Genomic DNA, 25,614 nt, shown 5'->3' with positions numbered 1-25,614 from the left:
CTGTGAGGAGGCAGAAACATAGTAATCATATAAAATGTTGTTTGGTTCAATAAAAAATGAAAATGTCTTGATGAATTTGGTAAATGAACTCTTAGGTGACCGAACCGAGAATGGTGACCAACTGTGGGCACCCCAGGTGGCTTTCTACTGCCCTCTAGGGACTGTGCCACAAACTTTCTTATTAACAGATTTCAGGATGTAATTGGAACAGTAAAAATAATCCAAATTAGGAAGTATGGAACTTAAATTTCATCTTTATTCCCCCACATGCAAATGGAGCATGCAGGTTTGTACTTCTTGGCAAAACAAAGTCCGTATTTAGAAAACAAGAAAGAAAGAAAGAAAGAAGAAAAATAAACCACTTAACGTGGATAGTTGTGAAAGGTAGTGGGTAAAAATATTTAGCTATAATTATTCTACTGTTGCTTATACATAGCGCAGTCAAGTGGAGATATATAGTGGGAAGTGTGTACAGTATGTTAGCATCTACTGTATAATACAGTATATAGAAGATCATAAAGAATCCTGGAAGGAGAAAAGAATGTGTTTTTACAGAATGAATGATCTCCTAAACATGTGAAGGGGCAGGAGAACAGGTGCACTTGTGAATGCATTCAAACCAGCATTAATCATGTGGATGTTTCAGAGAATAGGATAGAGAAATGTGAAGCAAAGGAGAAAAGTTCACAGAAAACATATGAGGAACTGTGAGACTGAGGAATTTTAAAAAGATGTGAGAGGAAATCAGAATGCTGAAAACACTGAGCAAGTGACAGAAGATGATATGCATTTCAAGAATGTTGCATAGCTTAAAGTGAGTGATTAGAAGGCAAAAGCTAGGCTTTAGCAGTGAAGGAAAGGGGAGCTTCTGTAAAGAAAGAAACTACAAGATTTATTAAGACCTCACAGAAAAGAAAGATGTTAATTTTTTTACTTTTGTTCTTCTTCATTCCTGAATAATGATATGTAGCACCATCACTTGAAGAAAGAAATTCTGCTCCAAAACCAAGTGTAAAATAGGGGTTTTTTTGTAAGAATTGTGGAATCTTCCTAGCAGTGACTTTAATGTTTTAAGCAGGGTTGGTTTAAAAGAGCGCTGTAGGCTATATAGACTATTTGAAGAAAAACTATATTCCCTTTTAAAATTAGGTAGTGAAACACTCCTTTTGGGAGATAGTCACTTCTGAGAAAAAATAAGAGTGGCATTTGTCTCCTGTAACACTTCATCAATAATGTAGACATATTTATGATGCAGCTGTGCTGACCTTGCTTTCTTGATAGTCAAGGCAGAGAAATAGGTATTTTTAGGACACAGTTCATTGATCAGTTTTAGATACCTACTGAAGGGTGAATTGAGTTGTCCTCTGGACTCGTCTGAACTAAATCTCCACAGACTATTAAAAAAGCAAAGTATGACTAGCTAAAATGTGAGTGTCTACATACGATCAAGTAACTGCAGCATAGACCATGTAGAATAATGCAAACTTCATTTTGTGTGTGAAAAGTTTTCTTTCCCAAATCCAGCTCGTGTAATCACTCCATGGTAAAAAATGCATATGAATTCCATGGAGTGTGTAGTAGCAGTGTTCTCACCAGGGGATTGCAGGGTCAGGTTCCCTTTGCTTTGCTTTCTCTTTGGAAGATCTTGCATTACTCTTGGATTCTGCTGGTCCAGCTTCAGCAGCCAGGTAGAGATTCGCCCCATCCCAGGCACGTGTATAGCTTTGTAGGTAGGGTGCTCTGAGAAAGGAGACCTGAGTTTGACTCCACTGTGGCTGAGGAAATAATTGAACCCTACTTCTTTCACTTCCTCAGTGAGTGCTGCAAATGTTAATGTATTACACAAGAGAGTAATTTCTGCTAATATTAATATTTTAAAGAAGCTGACCAACATTTAATCACCTAACCTTGGAAAATAACTTAAACTAGGTATCTAGGTATTCCTGAAGGAAGATTTCAAACACACTTTTGAGCTTAGTGTTTCCTAATGGCCAGCTGTTGGCAGTACACCACCTTGGGGAGACATTTCTGTATAATGGGAGGCTGCACATGTTGTTTTTCTTTGAAAGTCTTTTTTTTATTTTTTGACTACATAAGAAGTAAATCATCCATTATAGGTGCTCTTTTTTTATCCTTTAATGCAATTTAAACACTTTGCTTTTGCAATCAAGAAGATTCAAAAATAAATGCCAGTAATGCAAAGTTAACATTTTAATAGTTTATTTTGTTATTCTGTACTTATGCTGCATTTTCTCCTTGTTTTATTTCTTACATGTTTTAAATACATTCTTTGAAAGTTTTAAAATATAGAGGATATGCAAATTTTTTCTAAATTTCTTTATTCTTTGCTGTGCGTTTGAATTCTCTAGTATTATAGATTATGTATTAGATATAACACTTTTTGTTCAAGTATTTGAAATGTCAGATACAGTAAAATTTTATTTTCGATACTAGAACAGAACTCGAATGTAAAATATGCATTATGATGTGTTCAAATTGCAAAAAATATTCTATAGCTTTCAAAAAGGGTTATGTAGTTCATGCAAGTCTCACTGAAGAATCTTTTCTTGTAATAGAAGTATCACAACATAAATGGAGAAGACACGGAATGTTCACCAGGAAAACTTTTGAAGCTTTCATGTAACAAGCTACATGAGAAAGAGTCCATAACTGAAGATCTGGAGAGAAAATTGCAGGAATACCAAGAAAAAGGAAGGGCTAAAATGGTATGTTTTTGTAAAAGATCGTAAACTCAACCAAATGTGGAAATCTTTAAACATACTCAACAAAGTGTATTTCTAGTGCCATTATTTTTATAGGAAACATAAGGTTGGGAAGGTACTAGAACGCTATTTGGGATTACCCTGTGCTATTGTAAGTATTTTGACTAAAATAATTTATAGTACTCTATTAATGTCACACAAATTTATATCAGTGATAGTCTGACCAAGAGTTGGTAGTTGTACTACCTTTTTTGATCTATTTTTAAAATAAAATTAAATTAAAATATTTTATGAAATATTTTTGTAAAAACAACAAAAAAATCCAAAAAAATCAACTCAAAAAGTTTTATAAAACTTCTATAAAATATTGCTCTCAGTGCTATTCTTACCCCATGCATGAACATCTCAGTTACAGAAAAGTCCGCCTCTGTTCTACTGCTACTTACAGAAGCACTTACATTACATCTTCTCATGTTTCTCTTTGTTCCTACTGTCTCTAAATAACTTCTAAAATAAGTATTTTCTTTTTTTTCTTAGGAATTGTGTTGTTAATCATTTAAATCAGCATTTCGAGTATGCAGTGAAGATATATCTTCATTTAAAATATAAAAATAAAATACAAAATCCCTCATGTTTGATTTTTCTTAACTCCTGCAATAAAAGTTCATGGAGTATGACAGCTACATGAGTATAACCATTAATAGACATGAGAAGCCCTTTTCAATTATGAATCTTTTTCCTCACCCAAATGCAGACATAAATAGCTAGTTATAATGGCTAAGAACTGTCCTACTTAGTCTGTAGTCTTCAAATGGGAAACATAATTCAGTCTCATATGTCCATACATCATCTTTGTATCCCTTCTGTAACATAAACATGTCCTTCTACTCAAATTAACTATACCCATCTGCAGTTCACTGAAACGTGAGAGATCTATACCACTTTTTCAAAACTTCACATATGCGTTAGGCTGATAAAAAGCAGTCTCAGGCTCTAAAGGTTCTAGCTAAGCCTACCACTGGATTGCTTTTTCATCTCTGCTCTCTATGCATCATTGAGATGCATAATACTAATGACATCTGAAAATGCCATCTAACTGTGCTGGCAGCCACCTAAGGTAGACAGTATGGCCTGTAAAGGAGAAATACGGGGTCCACAATGTACCCTCTGATGAAACCAGGTACCTCTCCCCAGTTGGAATTCATAGCTATGCAACCTGTTCTAGAACTGGATCATTAAGCCAGGTCAGTCATTCCTGTGTACAGAAGGCAGTGATAGTAATTCCTTCTTGCAACAAACTGTTAGCTACAACAGTCAACAGTGGTATGGCTTATTTCTCTTTTGCTTCATTTGGGTAAGTCCCGGAGAGGCTGTTTTACGTTATGAAAATATGTTTATTTAAATGTTCTCTGTAACGAGGGCTGCAATCCAGGCTCCCATGTGAATATACTAAGAGGCTGTCATTGCATTCTTTATTGCACAAATTTCTTCTCCAAAAGAGGAGGAGGCTGGATGTGAACAGGGGTTGTCTTTATCACAGTAGGCTGTGGAATTCTAGGGGTACAGGATCACCTCCTCACTATCTTTTAAAAGTTCTAATTTGGTGGGAGTACTTTTAGAACACCTAGCTGGATCAGAAAGCAGCTTGTAAAGAAATGTTTGTAACTTCCACTGGAAATTAGATGTTAAACTTTTCATTGCTATTAGGGTTCAAAATAGCTTGGCGGCAGTACTTAAACTGTCTTGCAGCTTTTAGTGGTACAAGTTCAGGTAGTTGTAGATTTTAGTGCCTGTAATGCAGAATTCTTTAGCGCATCATCAGGGATTTTGATGCAGTTTTTGGATTCTGCCTCTTAACCAAATGGCATGTGTATCCCCACTGTAATGGCTGTGAAACCCACTGTAAAGACACCCAAGCTGTCGGCTGGTGGTGATTCTGGAGCCAGATAGAGTATACTGATATATATGCATGCATTGTATCTAAAACATTGAGTTCTGCTTTAAAAAAAAAATCATACTCGTAGCTTCTTACTAATAATGTACACTGAGAAGGTAAATAGTATTCCAACTTTTTATGTTACAAACAAATGATGTTAGTTTGAAATGGCAGAGGATGTGGAGAGAAGCAAAATGTTAATTGACTATATACTAATTATAGGATTTAAGCAAGGGGGAGGGGAAATGGGCATAGTCATACTCCCATCAAGAAATGTGTTGTAAGGGACATTATTGAAATCTGGTAGAACCATATCAGTAACGTTGAAATCTTTGACTAAAACAGCTTTATAGAAAAGATGAAGTAGTTAGAAAAATTTGAAAAATGAGAGGAGTGGTATTCAACATCAAAGAACAATTTGTTTTTTAAATTGTTGGTAACTGTACATTAAGACTCTTTTAATCCTGAACTTGTGCTAGCATAACTTTCTGGTGAGGTTCTATTACAAACAGCAAACTGGAGAAAAGGATAAGTAACTCTTGAAGCACTCCTCCATATCATGTGAAAATGCAGGTGGTATGTCAGAAACATTTTCTTCCTGAAATATATTCACAAAATGAGAATTTTCTATCAAAACTTTTGAAATTAGCATAACCAAACACTGCTTTTGACCTCCTAATTTATTGATGATAGTAGTTTTCTAAGGAAGGAAAGGGAAGGGAAGGGAAGGGAAGGGAAGGGAAGGGAAGGGAAGGGAAGGGAAGGGAAGGGAAGGGAAGGGAAGGGAAGGGAAGGGAAGGGAAAGGGAAGGGAAAGGGAAGGGAAGGGAAGGGAAGGGAAGGGAAGGGAAGGGAAGGGAAGGGAAGGGAAGGGAAGGGAAGGGAAGGGAAGGGAAGGGAAGGGAAGGGAAGGGAAGGGAAGGGAAGGGAAGGGAAGGGAAGGGAAGGGAAGGGAAGGGAAGGGAAGGGAAGGGGAAGGGGAAGGGAAGGGAAGGGAAGGGAAGGGAAGGAATATTTTCAGCTGGAGGGGACCTACAATGATCATCTAGTCCAACTGCCTGACCACTTCAGAGCTGACCAGAAGTTAAAGCATGTTATTAAGGGCATTGTCCAAGTGCCTCTTAAACACTGGCAGGCATGGGGCATCGACCACCTCTCTAGGAAGCCTGTTCCAGTGTTTGACCACCCTCTCGGTAAAGAAATGCTTCCCAATGTCCAGTCTAAACCTCCCCAGGTGCAGCTTTGAACCATTCCCAAGTGTCCTATCACTGGATCCCAGGGAGAAGAGATCAGCACCTCCCTCTCCACATCCCCTCCTCAGGAAGCTGTAGAGAGCAATGAGGTCGCCCCTCAGCCTCCTTTTCTCCAAACTAGACAAGCCCAAGGTCCGTAGCCGCTCCTCATAGGACATTCCTTCCAGCCCTTTCACCAGCTTTGTTGCCCTCCTCTGGTCGCATTCCAGTACCTTCGCATCCTTCTTCAATTGTGGGGCCCAGAACTGCGCACAGTACTCAAGGTGAGGCCAAGGTGAATGATAAGTTAATAACTTATGCCGTAAGTATATGAATGAACACATTTGTGTTCAGTGGTTTTGTATGCACATACGTGCAATATTTCAAAAGCTTGATTTACATTGGTGAGGGAAACTGACTGAGGCTGAAAATCTGAACACAATAATATGAACAAAAAAGCTGAAATCTCTAAGAAAAGTAGTATTATGTGACCAAAAAGCCATAGTCTCATAATCAAGGAAGAGGACAGCATTTATTAAAGTGCTATTTTAGTGCCATGGCAAGATGACATTAGCAAATGATAGAAATTAAAGCAACATATAACAAATGTGGGAAAAGGGAAAAAAATACGACAATTAATATAATTGGAAGCTTTTGAAGGGTATAAAATGGACAATGTATCAAGGAAAGAACTATAAATGGCACCATTAAAGACAAAATAATCTTAACCTATTGGGAGCAAAGGAAGTGGCTGCAATTGTATGAGCTTACTGTTAGGTAAAAATTGTAGAATCATTAATAATGTGAAAATCCTGGGGGCAATTTAAAAAAGGATGTCCTGTATATAGGATGAGGCAGAACAAGGTGCTTGTATCCCAGGTTAACAATTACTTTCTGATTTATTAACCTCCAGAAAGGATTTTAAATGTTTACAAAGAGTACATATTTCTAGATGAGGAAACACAGATAGCTTAGATCCAGGGGTCCCCCAGAGACTGCTGCCCTGTTTATGTTAGATATGTTAACATAATGGCAAACTTAATATGAGTTTTCCTAATCAGCACTAAAGGCTTTCTACAAAATAGGTATTTTCCAACAAAGCTGATTTCATTATTTCAGTAGAATACAAGTCTGGTTGAGTGGTACCTGTGAAGACAAGACTTTTGCAAGGTGTTTGATTTAGTAGCACTGTTTAAAATATAGTATTCAGTATGCTACAGTAAGATATGTCATGCCTTGAAATCCCACCGCTAAGGGGTGGGAAGCTCCTAAAAGTCTGTAGTTTCAGACCTCGGGTAGAGGTACGCAAACATGGATGAGGCCCTTTGCCTGCAGGGCAAAACCAGGAGGCGCAGCAGTGAAGTTTCCTCTTCAGTTCAAGGACTTCAGTCAAAGTTACATTAATTACATAAAGTGTTGAGCTTGTAGGGTAAATATCTACTGTTGCCATTTGTCCTTTTAACTCCAGAAAGATGGGATGCTGTCCAGGTCCTGCACTTTGCATAATTTATGAACCAGATAAAGACATTTTCTTTGGGCAAAGCTCCTGTTCAACAATGAAAGATTTCAAAAAATACCTGTAAATGAGGAATCAGCATTGTATAGGTCTTGTTTGTTTGTTTTTTATTATTACAGAACTTTTTTATTATTACAGAGCTTGCTAAAGTTCTGTAAGTTTGCTAAAGTTCTGTAATAATTAATAAAGGTTTCACATAATTCATCGGTGACCTGGAAATAAATTAAAACACTGCTGATTAAACTTGTAGGCAACACAAAGTGATAGATAAGTAATGACGGCACATGGCAGTTGTAGCAACCTGTGGTGCACTGGGTCCATTGAAACAAATTGTTATACCTCTAGAAGCAAGGAACACAGCTGATACCTACAAAATGGGGAGCTACCTTCAGGAATTCAGTATCTTAAAAAAAAAAAAAACAAAAAATGCAGGGGGGGATTGGAGTACACTGGCAACTGAACACAGACTCAGTTTATAGCAGTTTTTAAAAGGGTTGATATGATACTTCAATGATCAGCTAAGTGTAAGGAGATACTTGATTTCTGGAATCTTGTGAGTACTAGTCCTAGTCTGCACAGTTAGGGAGGTGAACAAGAAAAAGTCAAAACATTTTTCAGAGCTGGAGAAAACGCCCTAAGTTGAAAAACTCAGCTTAAATCTGTTTATCAAATAGCTTGAGATTACTTGATTACAGAATCTGAATAGGTTGCCAAGGAGAGGACTTAGGGATATTTGCCTAGGGTTTGGGATCTATACAGCATTCTCTTGAGAGGTACTGTACACGGAAACTTCAGTCCCTCTCCAGGTCACAAGAAGTATTCTAACAACAGTTCACAAAAATTCTCTAATTGATCTTTGTCCCAGACATGTTTCTGAATGGACGAAAAAAGGGAAAGTAGAGAAGGCTAGTTGGAATAAACAATTAGTGTCAAATTGGTTGGCTAACCCTTAGCCAGGTATAAGCTGGCTATATTAAATACCTAATAAAATAAATAAAATAAGCTGGCCATATTAAATACCTAAGTGCCTTCTTAGACTGCACTTCAAGGACTACTTTGGTATCTATGCAATCTTTAGCTGATCCATACAGCAGAAGTTTGTCATCACCAGCTTCTTCTCCGAGGGTTCTGCATTTATACAAAACAGAAACAGGAAACATACACTGTTTTCCTCTGTCAAAGAGTTTGCAATGAAATGCCCATTTTCCCTCCAAAGCTGTGCTGTCTTTAATCTTCTTGCCAGCGCTGACATGCCTTGAAAAGGTAAATGGAGCTATTTGGGCCAGTAGCAACTTGTTAGTCCCTTCCTGGCTGGTGTCTACATTTTGTTACATTTAAAAGACCTCCATAGATGACAAAACCAAATACAGTGGCTAAAAGATTAAACCACTATGAGAATGATTGCCGATTAGAGCATATTGTCAAGGGAATGACGGCATCCTGATCTCCTGAAATCTTCAAGACTGGAAGCCCTGACAGAATAGAGGCATTGGCTGAATTGAAGATACGGGTGTAATAACAGGGAGACCGACTGAAAAGTAGGGGCTTGTATTCAACCAGTGGCCATACTAGAGGTTCTCATGTTCAACCTTAAACTGCATTTCTTTGAAATGTAGAGATATAAACTGTGAAAGAATTAAAATTCTAAACATGTGAATGTAACATGTTATGGATAATAACAATAAATAAATATTGTAATGATCATTTCCCTTGCAACTCAAAACTGGTATATTTGTAAATGAATGTTTTTCATGACAGCTTGTACAATTGCCCCCTCTTGTGGTGTACATAATGCGGAATTTAGATACCTAAAGTAGAGCTTGGAAATGGAAAGGTACATAATAATTTGGATGACAGATTTTTCAAGAATGGATTTATTTTCAAGGCAAATTCCCGGTAAATCAACAACAGTAACAACTTCAGTTTATAATTTTAACTAGAATATGCTCAAATACTTTCTTCTTTCGTGTCGTAGGAGAGCATCGGTAATTTGCATCAGATTTCTTTGCAATGAGTGCAAAAACCATAGCTGTTATTCAAAAGGCCAACTGATTATTTTGAGTGTATATTAAATACTTCAGGGTACCAAACAGAAATCCATATTTCTCAACTGCATAATAGTTATATTCTCTCATCTTTACCTATTTGGCCTGAATACTATGAGTATAGGTGGATGAATCTAGTTGAAGTTTGTTATATTCCAAAATTATGTACACATATCTGTCTAGTATTATGAGAAAAGCAATCATAAGAGTCTACAGTACGTAACCTTAGCAAATAAATAGTAGAATTTATTAAGGCTAAAATATGCATATTTTTTACTTAAAGTAATAAAACTGTTAGAGTGAAGGCAATAAAACAGAAAAAGTGAGAAATATTGAAGCCTCCTATACAAGGCGTGTTATAATCGCCTCCAACCTCCAGCCCTTTTTTCTTACAACTTAGAAGTTCCCTAGTTTAAGCAAGCCAAACGCTACCGCTGTGGGCAGATGGTAGAGAGAACATTGCTACAAAACCTGCCACTCAAAGTGTAACAGATGACTGTAGCTACAGAAAATTGTCCCTTTGTTCATTTTGCTAATGAGTGTCCTCATTGCAGCAGGAGACTGAATAGTTAATTACTTGCAGTTCTCGGGTTTAGCAGATGGTGGAGCTAGAGCTAAAGGTTATCTGAGTAATGGGCAAAGTACAGGTTTGTGAAGAAAATGTCTTGGGTGGTTTTTATAGCCTTTCCTTAAAACAGTAAAAGATTGTGATTACACTTGTAGTTGAGATACCATTTAAAACTTAGTCACAGGATTAATGAAAATCTTTTTGTTTATTTTATGTAAAGGTTCTTCTTTGAGCATCAGCTGTTGGTGTTCAAATACAGCCAGAGCAAAGGAACAAATACTTAAGCCTATTAAGAGCTGCAGCAGTTACTTAAAAGGTCTTTTGAAATTCTAAGTTTGTTTTGCTGTGGTTTAGAGTTGACCACTGCCAGAGCAGAGTGTTAGCTAATTACTTAAATATTGCATGTGCTGTTTTCCTAATGCTACTGTTTTCCCTAGAGTGTGCTCATCTGCCTACAGGATTTGGTAAAAGTTTTCAATAAAAACATGAAATCTAATAATTATCTCAGAGGATTAATTTTAAATCTGTTACTGCATGAAGACTGTTTAAAGTGAAATACTGTTGAAGCATTTCATTAGGATTTACAAAAAATGTACATTATTAAAAGTAACATTTTTGTTAATCATACTTGGTCTTTATGTAAACTGCTACTGTTTCTTCAGTAAAGGAAGGGGCACCACAAACTAAAATGAATTGCTTTCCAAAGCACTTGGCATTTTATTTACACGATTTCTTATAAAATCAGGGAAAACTTTGTGGCCAAAACTTTATGTACATTGATAATTTGTTCTGGTAAATCAGAGATCAAAAATGTCTTTTTTGAGAAAAAACAAATAGTTACAGAGTAAATTTTACGTATAAACATATTATAGTGTAAGTTTATATGCCATTTGAAAAGCTTGGAATTTTATTTTCAAAGTCCTTTAACATGTTTGTTTTGAAGTAATTTTTTAAAAGGGTTCATATTTTTTACCAAGCAAAGCAAATAATATCCTAAATTTTCTTTAGTAAGCGAAGCAACTGCTGTCTGAGTCTTCTCTTTTGTGTTAATATTTTAAATGGTTTCAGGAGTTAGTTAATATTCTGGTATTACTATAAAGATCTGTGCCAGCTCTGAAAGCTTTTCTATAATTTTAAAAGAAATATGTGGCAGTAAAATCTAGACAGCCATAAGACAATATATTCAAATGTTTTCAATAGCTTTGAAACCAACAAGAAAAAAAGAGTAGCTGTCCCAATAAGCTTCAGTTGCATAAGAAGTCTTTTCCATAATGGACGTGGCAAGATTTAAACAAAGGACACGCATAATAAAAATGTAAATGAGTTTGCTTTACTAAAACTATAACTTTAAAGTCCTTTGTTGCATGTTATCCTGGAACCTTCTTACAAGGTAATCACTGTTTGCATAGAGATTTAAACCGTAGTCTTCAATAGCATTAAACCCCTGCACGGTCTATGTGTGACAGGCATGCAAAGCCATGTTAATGTTCAGAATATGAATTGCCTCTGGGTGGCTCCGACACCAAGTAGAAAACCAACTGTGTTGATATCAGAAGGCCTGATGGACTCCATGCGGCTCCCAGCCTGAAAACTTCACCGCTTTGACATGTGATGTGCTCCTCATGACACTGGCAGCACTGTCACTGAGAAATGGCACAAAGGCAACAAGCCCCCCTCCTTAGCCATGCACTTTGCAACCCCCTGGTGTTGCCTGTCCGCGGTCTCTCCTGCCTGCCTAGTTACGGACAGCGCTTCATAAACACGGGGGGAAGTGTGGGTGGATAGGCCCCAGCTGCCTTCCTGGACACAGCCTCCATAATAAATTGACCTGAATGATGAGGGCACACAAACAGTATGATATGCATTATTCCTGTCAATAAAATGTCCCCATGTGTTATGGTCTTTGTGTATAATGTACTGCAGCCTTTCTTCTAGCGGGGACCTATTTAGAGTCTCGACTTTTTTCTATTCATATTATGACTCTGTAATAGAATTCAGAAATTGTATGATACTGTGTTGTATAATATTACACCAGTGCAGCATATTTAAATCCCTGATTCCTTACTTATAAATTCAAGGCATCACAATCTTTCAGGTTGTCTTTGAAGATGATGACCATGAAAAAAAATGCTTGAAAAAGAGAATGAGGATTTCAAAGAAGAGGTTTTTAAACTGCACAGTGAGATTTCTCCTCTCGAAAACGCTCTGAAGCGCTCTGAAAAAGAAAAATATTTATTAGGTAAAACTTTAAACTGATGTTAGTTCAAGATGATTAGTTTAAATGCAGCGTGTGAGAGATGTTACTAAAGTTGGAATTAATTGTTAACGTGCTTCAGAAGGATGGTGACTTATTTCTGGGCTGTTGTCTTTTTCTGGTATTGAATGCTAATTTTGTATGTATTTGTCGAGCAATTCATACATATTTATTCTAATTTTAATGCATATATTTACATATTTTTAATTTATGACAAAGGAATATTTGCTGTGGCTTTTGAGACTTCTAATATTGCCTAGCAATGTGGCTAGAGTTCATGTTTTGTGACAGATACATGCTGTAAAGTTACTGAAATAGAAAAGCATCGTATGTAGATAGTTATATTTTTAAATGATGGTCTACTATTTTATCTTACGGGAACTGCATTAAAACCTACTCTCTCTCTAGAGTAGTTTTTGAGCTTCTGCAAAATATTTGAATGTGCATTTCTTCATATAATTGGTTTTGTGTTTCTGTGGAGGTTTCTAAGAGAATGAGTTTCTATCAAATAAGCCATCGCTGCTTTTGATACCTGTGCTTTATTACAGTTCTTGAAAGGAGGGGTTTTTCCTGATAAGTACAGTGTACTTATGTACAGGCTTTACCTGCAGGTTACTTCTCGTGTATTGCCAGAGTGAAATATTTAATGGGGGACTAGAAACTACGGCAATAGAGTAGAATTTGGCTGTTTAGCTTTGTTATATCTGTATAGATTAGACCCAGTATCACCTTTAATAGTGGCAAGATGAATTTGACACAGACAATATTCCCGATTCCTGTTTATCATCTGATTCAGTGGTGCTTCTTATCTTTTGGTAGTTTTGTGTCAGCAATAAAGAACCACCTGCTAAAACACTTTGTATTGGCTGTGACTAACAGCAAGGATGTCCAGAATTAGTATTAATGAAAAGCTGTGGGCACTCAGTCACCCTTGGCTCTTGAACTTACTTCTTCATCTCTATCTGACCAGCCGGCTGAACAGCAGGAAGAAGGCTGTGAATGTCAAGGGCGGTGGTGAAGGTCAGAGTTCTGCCAGGACTCTCATCTCCGGTGCATTCCGCTAGGTTTAGAGACTGACCTGAAGCAAGCGTTTTGAATACATTAATGTAGGCATGTAATTTCACGGGTTTTCTTTTTCCCCTCTTGTTTTCAGATAAGCAAGTTCAAAGAATGCGATCAAAAATGGAAGCTGATGAGCAAACTGTTCAAAAGGTACTGTAATTTTTACTTTTGTAAGCTACGCTCTTGGCAGAACAGTAACGAGCTTGGACTGTTGGCAGTGTATAGTCCAAATAATATTAGAAAGCTGACTTTAACTTGAATTATGTTACATTTTGGTTTATGGTAGTATAACTCACTGTAGAGTAATAATGAATTGGTGTTCCTTTAATGAATATCATGATTTTGATTTTCTCATCCTGTCATACTTCATAATGTTGTTAAAACACAGTGAAAATTCTGAACCTTAATAAACTACAGTAAAATGATTGAATAATTTAATAAAAAAAGTAACACATTCAGTAAGCTTTCGAAGGCAGGGAAAGAAGATTTCTGTAGGTGAATAGCTAGTAACTTCAAAAAAGAAAATGGTTATTTTTTGTAACCTGTGACTTGTTGAACATTCCACTATTCCTGGATAGAGCTGTTAGTATATCTGAATTATTTTTTATATGCTATCTGAGCAAAACAATAGCTGAACAATGTATAAAAGTCAACTTTTTAAAAAAACTTTCCAATGCCAATGTTTATTAATTAATATGTGATCTCAATAAAACATTGACAGCTCACAATGTTTTCCCAGTATAAAATTTAGATATCTTTCCAGTGGGCTTCCTATCTTGTGATGGCTCTCAAATGACTTTTTTCTACAGTGTATAGTTCTCATTCTGACAATTAAGAAATAGACACAGAACTTCTTCTTATAACAAACATTCCTTCTGTGAAACATTTCCAATATGTTTTGTAGATAACTCACTTCTTTGTGGTGAAACCTAAGGGAAATAGTGATACTTCTATGTGCTAATTCCATGATTACTAAATTTTCATGCAAATTTGTATTAAAAAAAATATTTTTGTGGGGACTGAGGCACTGGATTTCTAAAATCATCCCTTTCATTGCCTTTCTTGGTCACCTTTGATGAATCTCTCTTCTATGATCAAGTTTACCACTCTGAAAATAGTGATACCTACTTATCTTTACAGGAGCATTGAAAGGGTAAGTTCATTAGGATTCTGTACATGAAATCCAAAATCGAAGTGGAAAATTAATTGGTCTGTCTAATGCACTAGTCTATCAAAGAAGGGATGTGTCTTCTGTTAGTTTTTTTCTAGGTATGACAGTGCTCAGGAATCCCGCTTAGGCTTGAAGTCTCATTATGCTGGAAAGAAAGGGCCAGTCATCTGTTCCTATACTGAACATTTCTTCTTAGTTCATTTGCAAAGTCCAAAGAATGTTTTTAATAGTACATTTTTTTCATCCTTTCAGTCAGAGGAAATTTTTCCTGAAACTTACTCTATATTTTCCTTTCCTTCCCTTCATCTCTATACAATGGAGGACATTGTCTTACGTCTAGTATCTTCCCATAGGTACGACCTCAGCCTGTGGATTTGAGCAGCAGCATAGGAACTCTTTTCTGTGTGCCTCTCACATGATATGGAAGCGCTACATTTGTGTAAAAATGGATCACACGCCTTCCTACCCAGAAAGGTAGCCCTTCACAGCCACTGCACAGCCTGTCAAGTGAGGTAAATTGTAAAACTGAAGTGCTGTGAGAAATCTTTGAAGCTGTCCTTCTCTTTCCATTATAATTCTGATAATGAATCTAATTATATTTCCATTCCAGAAAGAAGAACTACAATTCTAAAAGATTAACTACACTGATTGAAGTTTCTGACTTTTTTCCCCTCCTCCTTTGCATATCCCATTGAAAGATGTTCTCTCGATAGCCAGAATGTGCATAAATTTTTCTTTGGATAAAAACCTTAAATCTTTAAAAAGAGGAGCTGGCCGTGAAGGCACACACTGCTGTAGTGCCCAGCAGTTGGACATTTCACTCCAGAAATGGACTTCACAAAGTTGATACAGACACCAGTGTCCAATATAGACTGTATAAGGAAAAGTGAACACTTAAAAACGGGATTCAAAGCAGTCACAGTCAGTACTAAGTGATGATGAAACACTTTGGAAGCACTGTCTTTTACCTGGACTAACTAGAAATTACTGATTGATTTCTTGTAGATGGAACTTGGAGTCTGGATCTTCCTCCTGTGGCCAGGCAGCCAAGCTGTGCACTAGCTGTGGGCAATTGCCTCTCTGATTGCTCTCAGAGCATCATAAGAGATGGCAAGGACTGAGTTTTTCATAAGGACTAGAGCACTTGCCCAGGGTTCTGATCATTGATGAACTTGAAGACCGTTGAACCCATAGCTCCATATACCAAAGACTTAACTGCTGGTTTACACTGCGTTCTGGTGGGAAAATATTCTCTTTAAAGCAGGATAGAGGGAGAGCAAGCACAGAAGAGCCATAATCTCTAGGCTACATTTTAGGATACTCAGCATAGAGGAAGGGACTTTTCTATAGATTTGTTCTTTTTTTCTTCAGATTTTTGCTGAGTATTTTTGCTTGGGTTTTAGGGGGGGTGTTTTGTTCATTGTTTTCTTGTAATTCATAATCTAATGTAAAATGCATAAATGATCTAGCGAGTCAAAACACAAGGTTGTCCCTTTCTCATGCAGTCACAGCTTTGGTATGTCGTCAGGCTCGTGCATGAGTATTCTGTATCTAGTCTCATGAATTTCATACTCTTTGTGTCCAATGGCACAGCTTGAACAGAACTGGTGGCTTATTCTCATCATAGAGGGGTAGTTAGGCTACTTTTCCATGACTTGGGATATTGTAATCAAGCCCCATAAAACTCCCAGCAGCATACAATGTCGGTTGCCCTGATTTGTGGCTGAGCATTCTAGCTTCTAGGTTATTATGCTGAAGGGGAGCGTTCCTCCATTTTTATGAAAGGAAATGAATGTCAGTGTTGTACTCAACATTGTCTGGTTTTAAGTATGTTCTAAATGCAAATACGGTAAGTAACAAACTCTGCTCCTGGTGACACTGGGAAATATAGATGTTTAACTTGCAAGTCCTAAGTGACAGTAGCTCTGACGGAAGTCCCAGGCAGCTCAAACCCAAGGAAGGGTTTGTCATGCAGTGTAACTGTTTAAGGGAGTTTGATTCTGGAACTTCTGAAGAATTGTTGAAGAATTCTGCTTAAATTGCTCTTTAGGCACAATCCTTTTTCCTCGGTGAGCCTAGATGTGTCATTTGCCTGACAAAGTTTGTCTCGCGAGGATACATTAGAACTTGCTGCAGATGATATAAACGTCTGCTGATCTTTCTACAAATTTGCAGCAGAACAGTGGAATTGCCCCTGCTGTTCCAAACTGCCACTGCTGTTTGACTGTAACAGGTTTCCACAAATACCCACTTTTCTGAGAGTTTAAGTCAATGAAGTCTCCATTTCTAATGTTTTCATCATCTTGCTACCTCCTGTGACATCACACTCTACTTTGCTTATATGTGTGACTCTTGTGACATTATTAAACCCCACATAAAAGTATCTAACTACAAGTGAAAATGTCTATCTGTTACCAGTTATAATACAAAAATATGTGTATGTCCACATGTAGTCTCTTGATCAGGGAGACTGTATTTAGAAAGGATTTTTTGCCTGTTTGTAGTATGAAATCCAACATTGATTCTCACATGTTTATATTTTAGTTGATTGAAATTCAAGAACAAATGAAGGCAGAACTTGAAAATGAAAGATCATTAGTTAAAAATCTGGTAAGATACTTATGCATACATTATTTTTTGTAAGCCATCATCTATTGCAAATCTAATAAAATATGCAAAACCCTTTTAATATCCCATAGATTGAATAAACTTATTTTTTAAGTAGGGAAGTTATTTTATGTATGAAAAAAGATACCAAAAATACTTTACAGTTTTATTTTGTCCTTACCATATTTTGAGAGGAACAGATGTAAACAACGCTACTAGAAATATTTTTTTAAAAAACGCTACTATTTTGTTTTAGGAGGACTTGGAAAATATTTAATAAATGCAACATTATTTGAAAGGATTTGCTGCTGCTGTTTACAAATGTCATAGGCAATGATGCAGAGTTTTGTCTCAAAATATTTTTGTATTCTGCATTAGTCTCATAAGAACACTGCCTTTTATTTTCTTTTTACATGATCCAGGAACTTTCCAGACGGCTGGTCCTTTATTTTACCATTTGACTTTTTTTTTTTTCCTAGCCTGATTTCGTACTGGCTTTCACACTGATCACCACTAGTATGTCTTTGTTACAGTAAACTGACTGGGTTTATTATAATAAAAAATAAAACACAGCTTGACTTGCAATCTAAATGTGCTGGAAAAGAATATGATACTGTTTAGAAGAGAAAAGGTTGTGAATAGAAAATCAGTACCACTTCAGTTATTTAAACATTTGCTTTTCTGCAGCTTGTCAAACTTTGTGCCAAGTCATAGCTGCTTTACTTTGTTTTGTTAATCTCAGCACCATGTGTCTTGGGCTTTTTTAATAGGGGGCCAATCCTGCAGTACTTACTCAGTTTTCAGTTTCAGTGAGCCTGGGTAAGTACTGTAGGATTGCATTTTTTGAAAATTAGAGAAAAAAACAAAATATAATGTTATAGAGTAGGTCTTTCAAATCAGTTTGTGAAGGATTAAAAAACCCTACAAAATAAGTTGCCTATTAAATAAATTTTAATAAGCACCTTCATAATGAAAATGGTTTATAATTCTCATCACATTTTAAGAAAATTTCTTTAACCTGAAGATGTAAGCAGGACTGTATTGGAATTAGGAAATTATAAATAAAAGTTTTAAAAATTGGATTGTCTAAATTGAGGCCAGGGTATAGACTTTGCTCTTTCAAGGAAAATCTTTTGGGATAAGAATGTGCCAGCGGAGAATGCTAGCTAATGTTAAAAATTACAGTCTGATTTGTATATTTACCAAAAGCATTTGAAGGCATTATTGTAAGTGATATAACTGAGGGTTGATCTGGCTTCATAGTCTGTTTCTGAACTGATATGTAGCATGAAAGCAGCTTAGACAGACTTCTGGATCGTAGCTGAGGCACCTAGAAACATCATTTTAAGTCACAAATTGAGTTGTGATAGTTCTAGAAATCCCAGTGGGACCTCTAACATCAAAGCTTAAGTAGTCAGGTTTGATATATCCTTAATGTATATAAAAAAATCTAGACACTAGAAAGCTTTTATTAATTCAGGAGAAAGATAAGTTTTCAAAATAAAATTATTTTTAAAAATAAAGATTGATTATTAGACATGTTTACTTTATTATTATTATTATTATTATTCCATAGTTAGTTCCAATTTTTACCTAGAAATGCTTCATCTAAGGGGATCTTCTTGGATGAATTGGAAAAACCTTTCTTTGCCCAGATGTAGTAATAGTCTGAGTTCAAAACAAATGAATACCTAGGAGTCCAACCTTTGCAAAGGCCATTGAGTGAGATTTGGCCTCACTCTTCCCTCTCCTCCTAATTCTAAAATCGAGCACACAGTTGCCAAAAATCCAGAACATATTTATGAGGCAGGTTCTAAGGTCTTTTAGTGCCCCAAAATACAGACTATGCATTGCAATTAATTGTGAAATGTGATGAAGATACCTTGACTAATCTGCAATACCTAACTATTTAACATGCAACTTTTTGTGGCCTTATCTTTTGATTGCATATTATCAAACAAATCAGTATTAAACACGAAATAAATATAGCAGTAATGCAGTTAAGCCAGATAAGTCAGAGCAGTAATGTGCACAGTGAATGGGAAATAGCATTGCAAGGGGAATGCTTATCCTCCGGGAAACAGCAAGGAAGGAGTAGACTCAGTGACAACTTAAATGCTTTGCTCGTTGAGACTTCTTGTTGATACTCTGAGTGCATACAAATGTGGAAATGAAAGATGGACAAGCAAGAGAATAAAAACACGCTCAGAGTACATAGTGTTCAAAAGAAAGAGGAATGAACACTGAATGTAAAAAGTAATTTGTAAGTAAGGTTGAATCTGAAAGTATAAATCCTGTGACATATGATTGGAATAAAGCATTTATGCTCTCAAAAGATCTCTAAGTTTTAACAAGTTTTTAAAGCAATTTCACTAAGGTTATTACATAAATATAGTATTTTCTGTGTTACCATACAATTCTGCATATTTTGATTTTATTACAATAAATAAAAATGTTAGTGATATAAAATGACATTTCCTAATAGTTTAAATCCTGGAAAATGTAACAATGTTAGATGAAAATAAACAATTACAAAACAGAATCGTTAGTAAAGTACTCAAAATTGAATCAATAGTAAAATCCTGGAATAAATCTTAGGGGGGAAAATGTCAATTGATTAAATGTTCCCCTTTTGTCATCTTTAATGATTCTGTCAATATTCAGTTGTGTTTCATTGTCTATAGACAATATTTTTGCTTTCCCATCATTTGAGTAGTACAAATTTGTGAGCAATGCTGAGCAGTAACACAGAAACGACTGGCTTTGTTACAACTCGGTGCAAGCCAAGGAGCTGCTGTCACTTTCCAATGTCGTTGACAGTCCCAGCTTATATCCAACAGAGTTTTCGAAGAAAAAGTGTAAGTATTTTTCTCTCTAGTTATTATGTCCCCAGATGGTGAACTGAAAGACAGTTTTTCACTGTCATAGATCAAAGTGCTAATACAATTAGCTTTAAATCTGCAAAAAGTTATATGCCTTTTGAATATGCTATTTACAGATGAGTTCTTATTTTCTCATTTTAATACAATTTTTCAATAAACTATAGTTCTGGGTTAATATTAGACTTCTTCCAAAAGTTTATACCTATAGTTTTGTTCATATTTCTTGGTGGTTCCTTTTAGCAACAGAAGGAGAAGGAAGAAGACACTGAGACAAAAGTGCAAAGTGTCCTGGGTGTGGCACAGGAAAAAGTATGAGGTTACCTTTATTTCCTGAGTAAAATATAGATAGATTTTAAAGTGCTCTGCTTGTGTCATACCTCTGTTTTATTTGTCTTAGTCTAGTTTTTCTTTTTCCATGGGTTTCTCTTAAACCTGTTTGTGTTTTAGCTGAGTAATTAAATACTTCCCTTACACTGCACTAGTAGCTACTATAATTGCAAATATACTCTTTTAAACAGTCTTTTTTTCCATTTAATGCAAATGGAGTTAAGAAACATCACTACTAGACTTGGTCCTTCCCTTCTACTCACTACCCCTTCAAACTGAAACATGTACTCGCTGTTCCTTGTCCTTTAATCTAGAGAGAATGAACATGGCAGATCAGAGGGCATGATGTCTGACAGCTATAATTAGTGGGTAAGCATAGATCAGGGTTTGTCCGGCTGAAATCGGTTCAGCTGACAAGGTAGGAGTCTGGCGGAAGAAATCCCCTTATTAGCGTTGTACCTCATAGATAGCTAAAAATACTGAAAAATATTTAAACACTAGACCCCAAATCCTAGTTTTGTCCACAGGCAGCAATGCTGTACCAAAAAATACAATGCCATGAAGCACAGGGACAGAAAACTGGGATTCTTGCTCTTTTATATAATACCTACATATTTCAAGACCAAAAGCAGCACAAATTCGACTTTAAGCGCATGCCATAGTATTGCAGAAAACCAACAGCTTACTGTGCTACAACAGTGTCTTCACACAGCAAGTTTAAAAACAGGTAGTCCAGGTATTGAAAAAACTTTATTTCTGAAGCTTAAGCTGAGAATCATGTTTATCCACGTGTGAAAAATATTTTCTACTTCATCAAGATTAACTAAGTAGGATGTGATCCTGAAGGACTGTGGAAATAGAAGCAGAATTTAAAATGCTGCTAGGGCATTTGGGTAAAGCTGGCAGCTGAGTTAGTAACTAGCAGGAAAATCCTAAGTATCTAGATCCTACGTGGTGCTAGGAGGCTCTTGAGAAATGACCACAATGCCTGCCATGGAGGTCCTCCAGTTCCTCTACATTTTTATACCTGATATGAGGTATGATTGCTTATTCTTGCAAACGTATGCACTTAATTTGTCTCAGCCTTCACAGAATAATAATATATGCATCATAAATACGTACAGCTGAAGGAAATCTGACAAACAGATAAATATATATAAGGTGATCTTACTGCACTGTAGTTGTCAGTACTCAAAGGCTGATTCAGGTTATTAAGAAACCATTGAATCCTCTTGAGATGACAGTAAAGATTATTGCAAAACAAGAAATGTTATTGGGGTATAGAAGAGTCTGCAAATATATTCATAACTAGATTTTTAAATGGTTTTAATGCTTAGTGTATTTTTCAAAAGCCTATAGTCATCTATCTCCCAAACACTTTAAAATATGCCCATGGTCAAGTAAATGTACTAACTCCACAAAGCAGTTCATTCAAGCAATTCATTTGTCCTTCATGAAATTCTAGTTTCACTTGAAATGTCATGGGAGGGGATTCCAGTGGCAGTGGCCTAACTCATGTTGTAAGAAAATTATATGTCTTTGTGTTATTCTTGATGTTTAGGGAGTAACTCTCCATTTATGCTTTCCTTTTTTCATGCTGAATGATCAAAAACACTTTGATTTATGGAGAGAAATAGAGAACGTGTGATCTGCTTTACAATAAGTCATCCTCCCTTTCCAAAGACTTACTCTTGTAAGTCATTCTGCACACTTGCCAACTTTTGAATCCTTTAAGTAGAAAAGCATGTAAGAGTAATAAGGAAAAATCTTTTAACATTTTAATATGATTAGAGGGTTTTCTTTTAAAAAATGCTCTTTCTTCCTTTGTAAGAATGATTAGCACTTACAAATCTATAACCAATTTCCGTTAGTTGTTTGAACTATTTAAAAACTCATTCTACGATGAGGTTTCTGAATGTGACCATAATCAAATAAAAATGTAATTTGTCATCTGTACCTGCTACGACATCCTGTCATTTACCAAAGGTGTGAGGAAAGTTAAACTGTTTGGATTTCTCTTTTGCTATGGATTATATTTTAAACATTTGAGAAAAATAGTTGCCGGGAAAATGTATATATATATTTGTGGACACTCTTTAACTTTTGCAGAATATTTTTATAATACAGAATAAATGTAGTGAACCATTATAAGAACAAAGGATTTTTTTAATTGTCTTATTATTCTTAAAGCTAGATTGAATTTAGGTTTCACAATGCCTTTATTTGAGTAAAGGTTGTTGATATCCCTGGTCTTCCTAAAACTTCAAATAATAGAAAAAATAAAGTCAATGCTTAGAAGTTAATATCTAAATCAATGTATTAATCAGCCTCACTTTCTGAAGCTGGATTTCCTTCAACAGTTATTTGACATATCCTATTAATCATAGTTAGATTTGGAAATCTATGGCATGTGGTGAGAACAAGCCATATGCTGAGATAAACTGACCAGGAGCACATCTAGGTTAGTTGAAATATGTGTGATGTTTGAAAGTGGTATTTGATTGTATTAAAACAAAAAACTGGTATACTGTTGGTAATTATCTATTTGTTACTTAGGCTCAAAGTGTTATAGGCATGGAGGTATATCCTTTATTGAAGAATTTAATTTATATTCATGTTTAATGGATTCAGTATCATTTAAGTACTACTTTGACCCTTACCCAGATGCGTACTTGCCCTGATGCTTTTATCTCAGCAGCAATAACACAAAATTTCAATCTCAGTAGCAACAATGTAAAATTTCGACAGACAGCCTCTGCACTACCTCCAAAACCTTTTTCTGTCCTTTTAAGGACAATGTCTTCCTCAAGCTGGAGGAGATTTTTGTTCAAAGCCAAAAAAGATGCTTAGATACTATGAGAACTGTCTTCCTACAGAATTTTCCCTGGTCTTGCACAGATGCGCATCCCACCCCCTAAAGATTATGTAGGGGTTGAAAACTAGGTCTTCACCAGAAACTTGGCTCATAGAGCTCTGATGTTGAGGGGTATAGGGGATAAAGAGCTGTAGGCAATAGTTACATCATTTCTGTACTTGAAAAGCCTACATTCAAGTGTTTCTGCATGCCTAGACTCTTACTGAAGGGTTGTTAGTTTTTCCAGCAAACCTTTCCCAGTGTTGGGCTGGTCTGTTTGAAAAGAGTAGAGCTTTAGGCTAAAGGTAATATGGCCAGTTGCAGGGAAGGAAAGATATGAAACTGAAAAGTTAAAAGAAAATTCCAGCTTATATAAAAAAAAAAGCACTTAACGTTTGTGCATGAATCATTCTTTAGATCTCATCTTTTATTCTAGTACAATTTGATAAAATAAGAAATTCAGTTTTTCCAATATGCTATCAGGTATAATTTTTGTAGTTGCAAATGTTTCTTTCCTCTTGCATCTTTTAGCATTTTGTGAGTTTTCCTGTTATAAATGTGTCAAAAATCCACTATCCATGGACCAAGTCTGTACCTGTCTGAATATACCTGAGGAACCGAAGGAGCACTTGATTATACTTTCATCTTTAAAATGACCTGGCCTAGTTCTTCTCTTGTTAGAAATGTTTTGAGGAGTTTGAAATACTGCTAACATTTTTCTGTGTTCTTTTAATACCTGATTCTCTTGTTCTGTCTGTCATCATCCTTGGCTGTATAATATTTTTTGACCAACTTACTGCTGCTATTTCACACCCTTTTTTTCCTGTTAGCTGAATTTCTAAGAGTATCCCACCCATAATAACCATAACCCGTTATGTTTTTACTAGTAGTCATACTGTTGTTCTTCCTAGTGCCTACAACCTTCATAATTGCTATTGGGCTTTAAAACACACCAGAGATAATAGGATTTTAACCTGGTGAATTAAAAATTCATTTATCAGAGCTGTATGGTTTTGTATTGCTATTGATCAACACTGTATTGATCCCACAAGAGAGTACATGAATCATCCTCCTCCACGCACCCTTCTAAAAAGAGCAAAGCACATTTATTCCCTTCAGTCTCTTAAGCAGGCGGATAAAAGCCCAGGCCTGACCACTCCCCACCGGCCATCACAAGGGGATGTGGGGATGTCCGGGCCTAACCTGACATCCTGCCCATAGCTCTACAGTCCTGGGAGGACGGTGCCTCTCAGAAACCATGTAGACTTTGGCATGGCCTGAAGTGCTTTCAAGATACAATCTGCTGTTAATGAGTAAAACACTAAGTGATATTAGCAAGGTTGTGCTGTATAGTTTTTTAATTTTTGAATGTGAGTTTGAAGGAACACACAATAGGACATTCAATAAAGTTCAATTACTTTTCAATTACTATTCAATTACTATTAAGTACACATACGGTGTTAGCTGATATTTTGCTCGGTGTTTGTACTGTAGCAGATTTGATTGTGTAATTTTGTTTTGTAGATAGAGCAGGGGACACCTGCATTCACCTCTAGAAATTTTTATGTATCTAGATAGGGATTATATTTACACTGGAAAATCCATTTTGAAGATTTTGAAAATAATAGGATATCTGTTTATACTCTGTTTCAGCTGATGACTGCATACTGCACTGTTGATAAAACAGGATATATATGCAAGAAGAAATAGTGTTTATTACAGATAAAAACTAATTCCAGGGATGGAAAAGTATATTAGAATCATAAAATCATAGAATCATTTAGGTTGGAAAAGACCTTTAAGATCATCGAGTCCAACCATAGGTCATTCAAGCTAGTCCCATCAATGGGAAGGTTTTTCTTATTTAAAGTTTTTCATTATTTTCTTAATTTAGAGCAAATAATTCATATCCAAGTAATATCATGATGGGAAGGGTATAATAGTAGAGCAGAAAGAGTGTCACAGATAATAGGATTGCCATAGTTCCCCTGAAATCTGTTTCATAGCCTCGTGTCTCTTATTTGTAGTTCCATTTTTCGGTTTCATTCTGTTTTCTAACATCCCTAAATTCATCCCTTAATTCCTAATATTTAGTACAGACTGAATGGTTTTATTGCTTACTATTTATATTCTTCAAGATTTAATCCTTGGTATTGTAAAACCTTATGATAATACCATAACTAATGGAAAAAAAATATTTATTAGGGTTTAAATCTGTCCTATTAATACTGTTGAATCATAGAATCATAGAATCATTAAGGTTGGAAAAGACCTCTAAGATCATCAAGTCCAACCGTCGACCCAACACCACCATGCCCACTAAACCATGTCCCTAAGCGCCTCATCTGCACATCTTTTAAATACTTCCAGGGATGGGGACTCAACCACTTCCCTGGGCAGCCTGTTCCAATGTTTAACCACTCTTTCAGTAAAGACAT

General features: G+C 36.0%; 1 protein-coding gene across 1 annotated transcript in view; it reads left to right on the top strand.

The window, feature by feature from the left end:
- C2H10orf67 (chromosome 2 C10orf67 homolog) overlaps positions 1-25,614 on the top strand; it is a 48,296-nt gene that overhangs the window by 7,648 nt on the left and 15,034 nt on the right. The window contains 5 exon segments of the mRNA XM_076332120.1: positions 2,577-2,726; positions 12,115-12,136; positions 12,139-12,258; positions 13,427-13,485; positions 17,051-17,116. Coding sequence (XP_076188235.1) covers positions 2,577-2,726; positions 12,115-12,136; positions 12,139-12,258; positions 13,427-13,485; positions 17,051-17,116 — 417 coding nt within the window.

This window comes from Aptenodytes patagonicus, chromosome 2 (genome assembly GCF_965638725.1).
Source record: "Aptenodytes patagonicus chromosome 2, bAptPat1.pri.cur, whole genome shotgun sequence".
NCBI classification, from domain to species: Eukaryota; Metazoa; Chordata; class Aves; order Sphenisciformes; family Spheniscidae; genus Aptenodytes; species Aptenodytes patagonicus.
The sequence above is the reverse complement of the archived record's forward strand: the minus strand, read 5'-3'. Positions and strand labels throughout refer to the sequence as shown.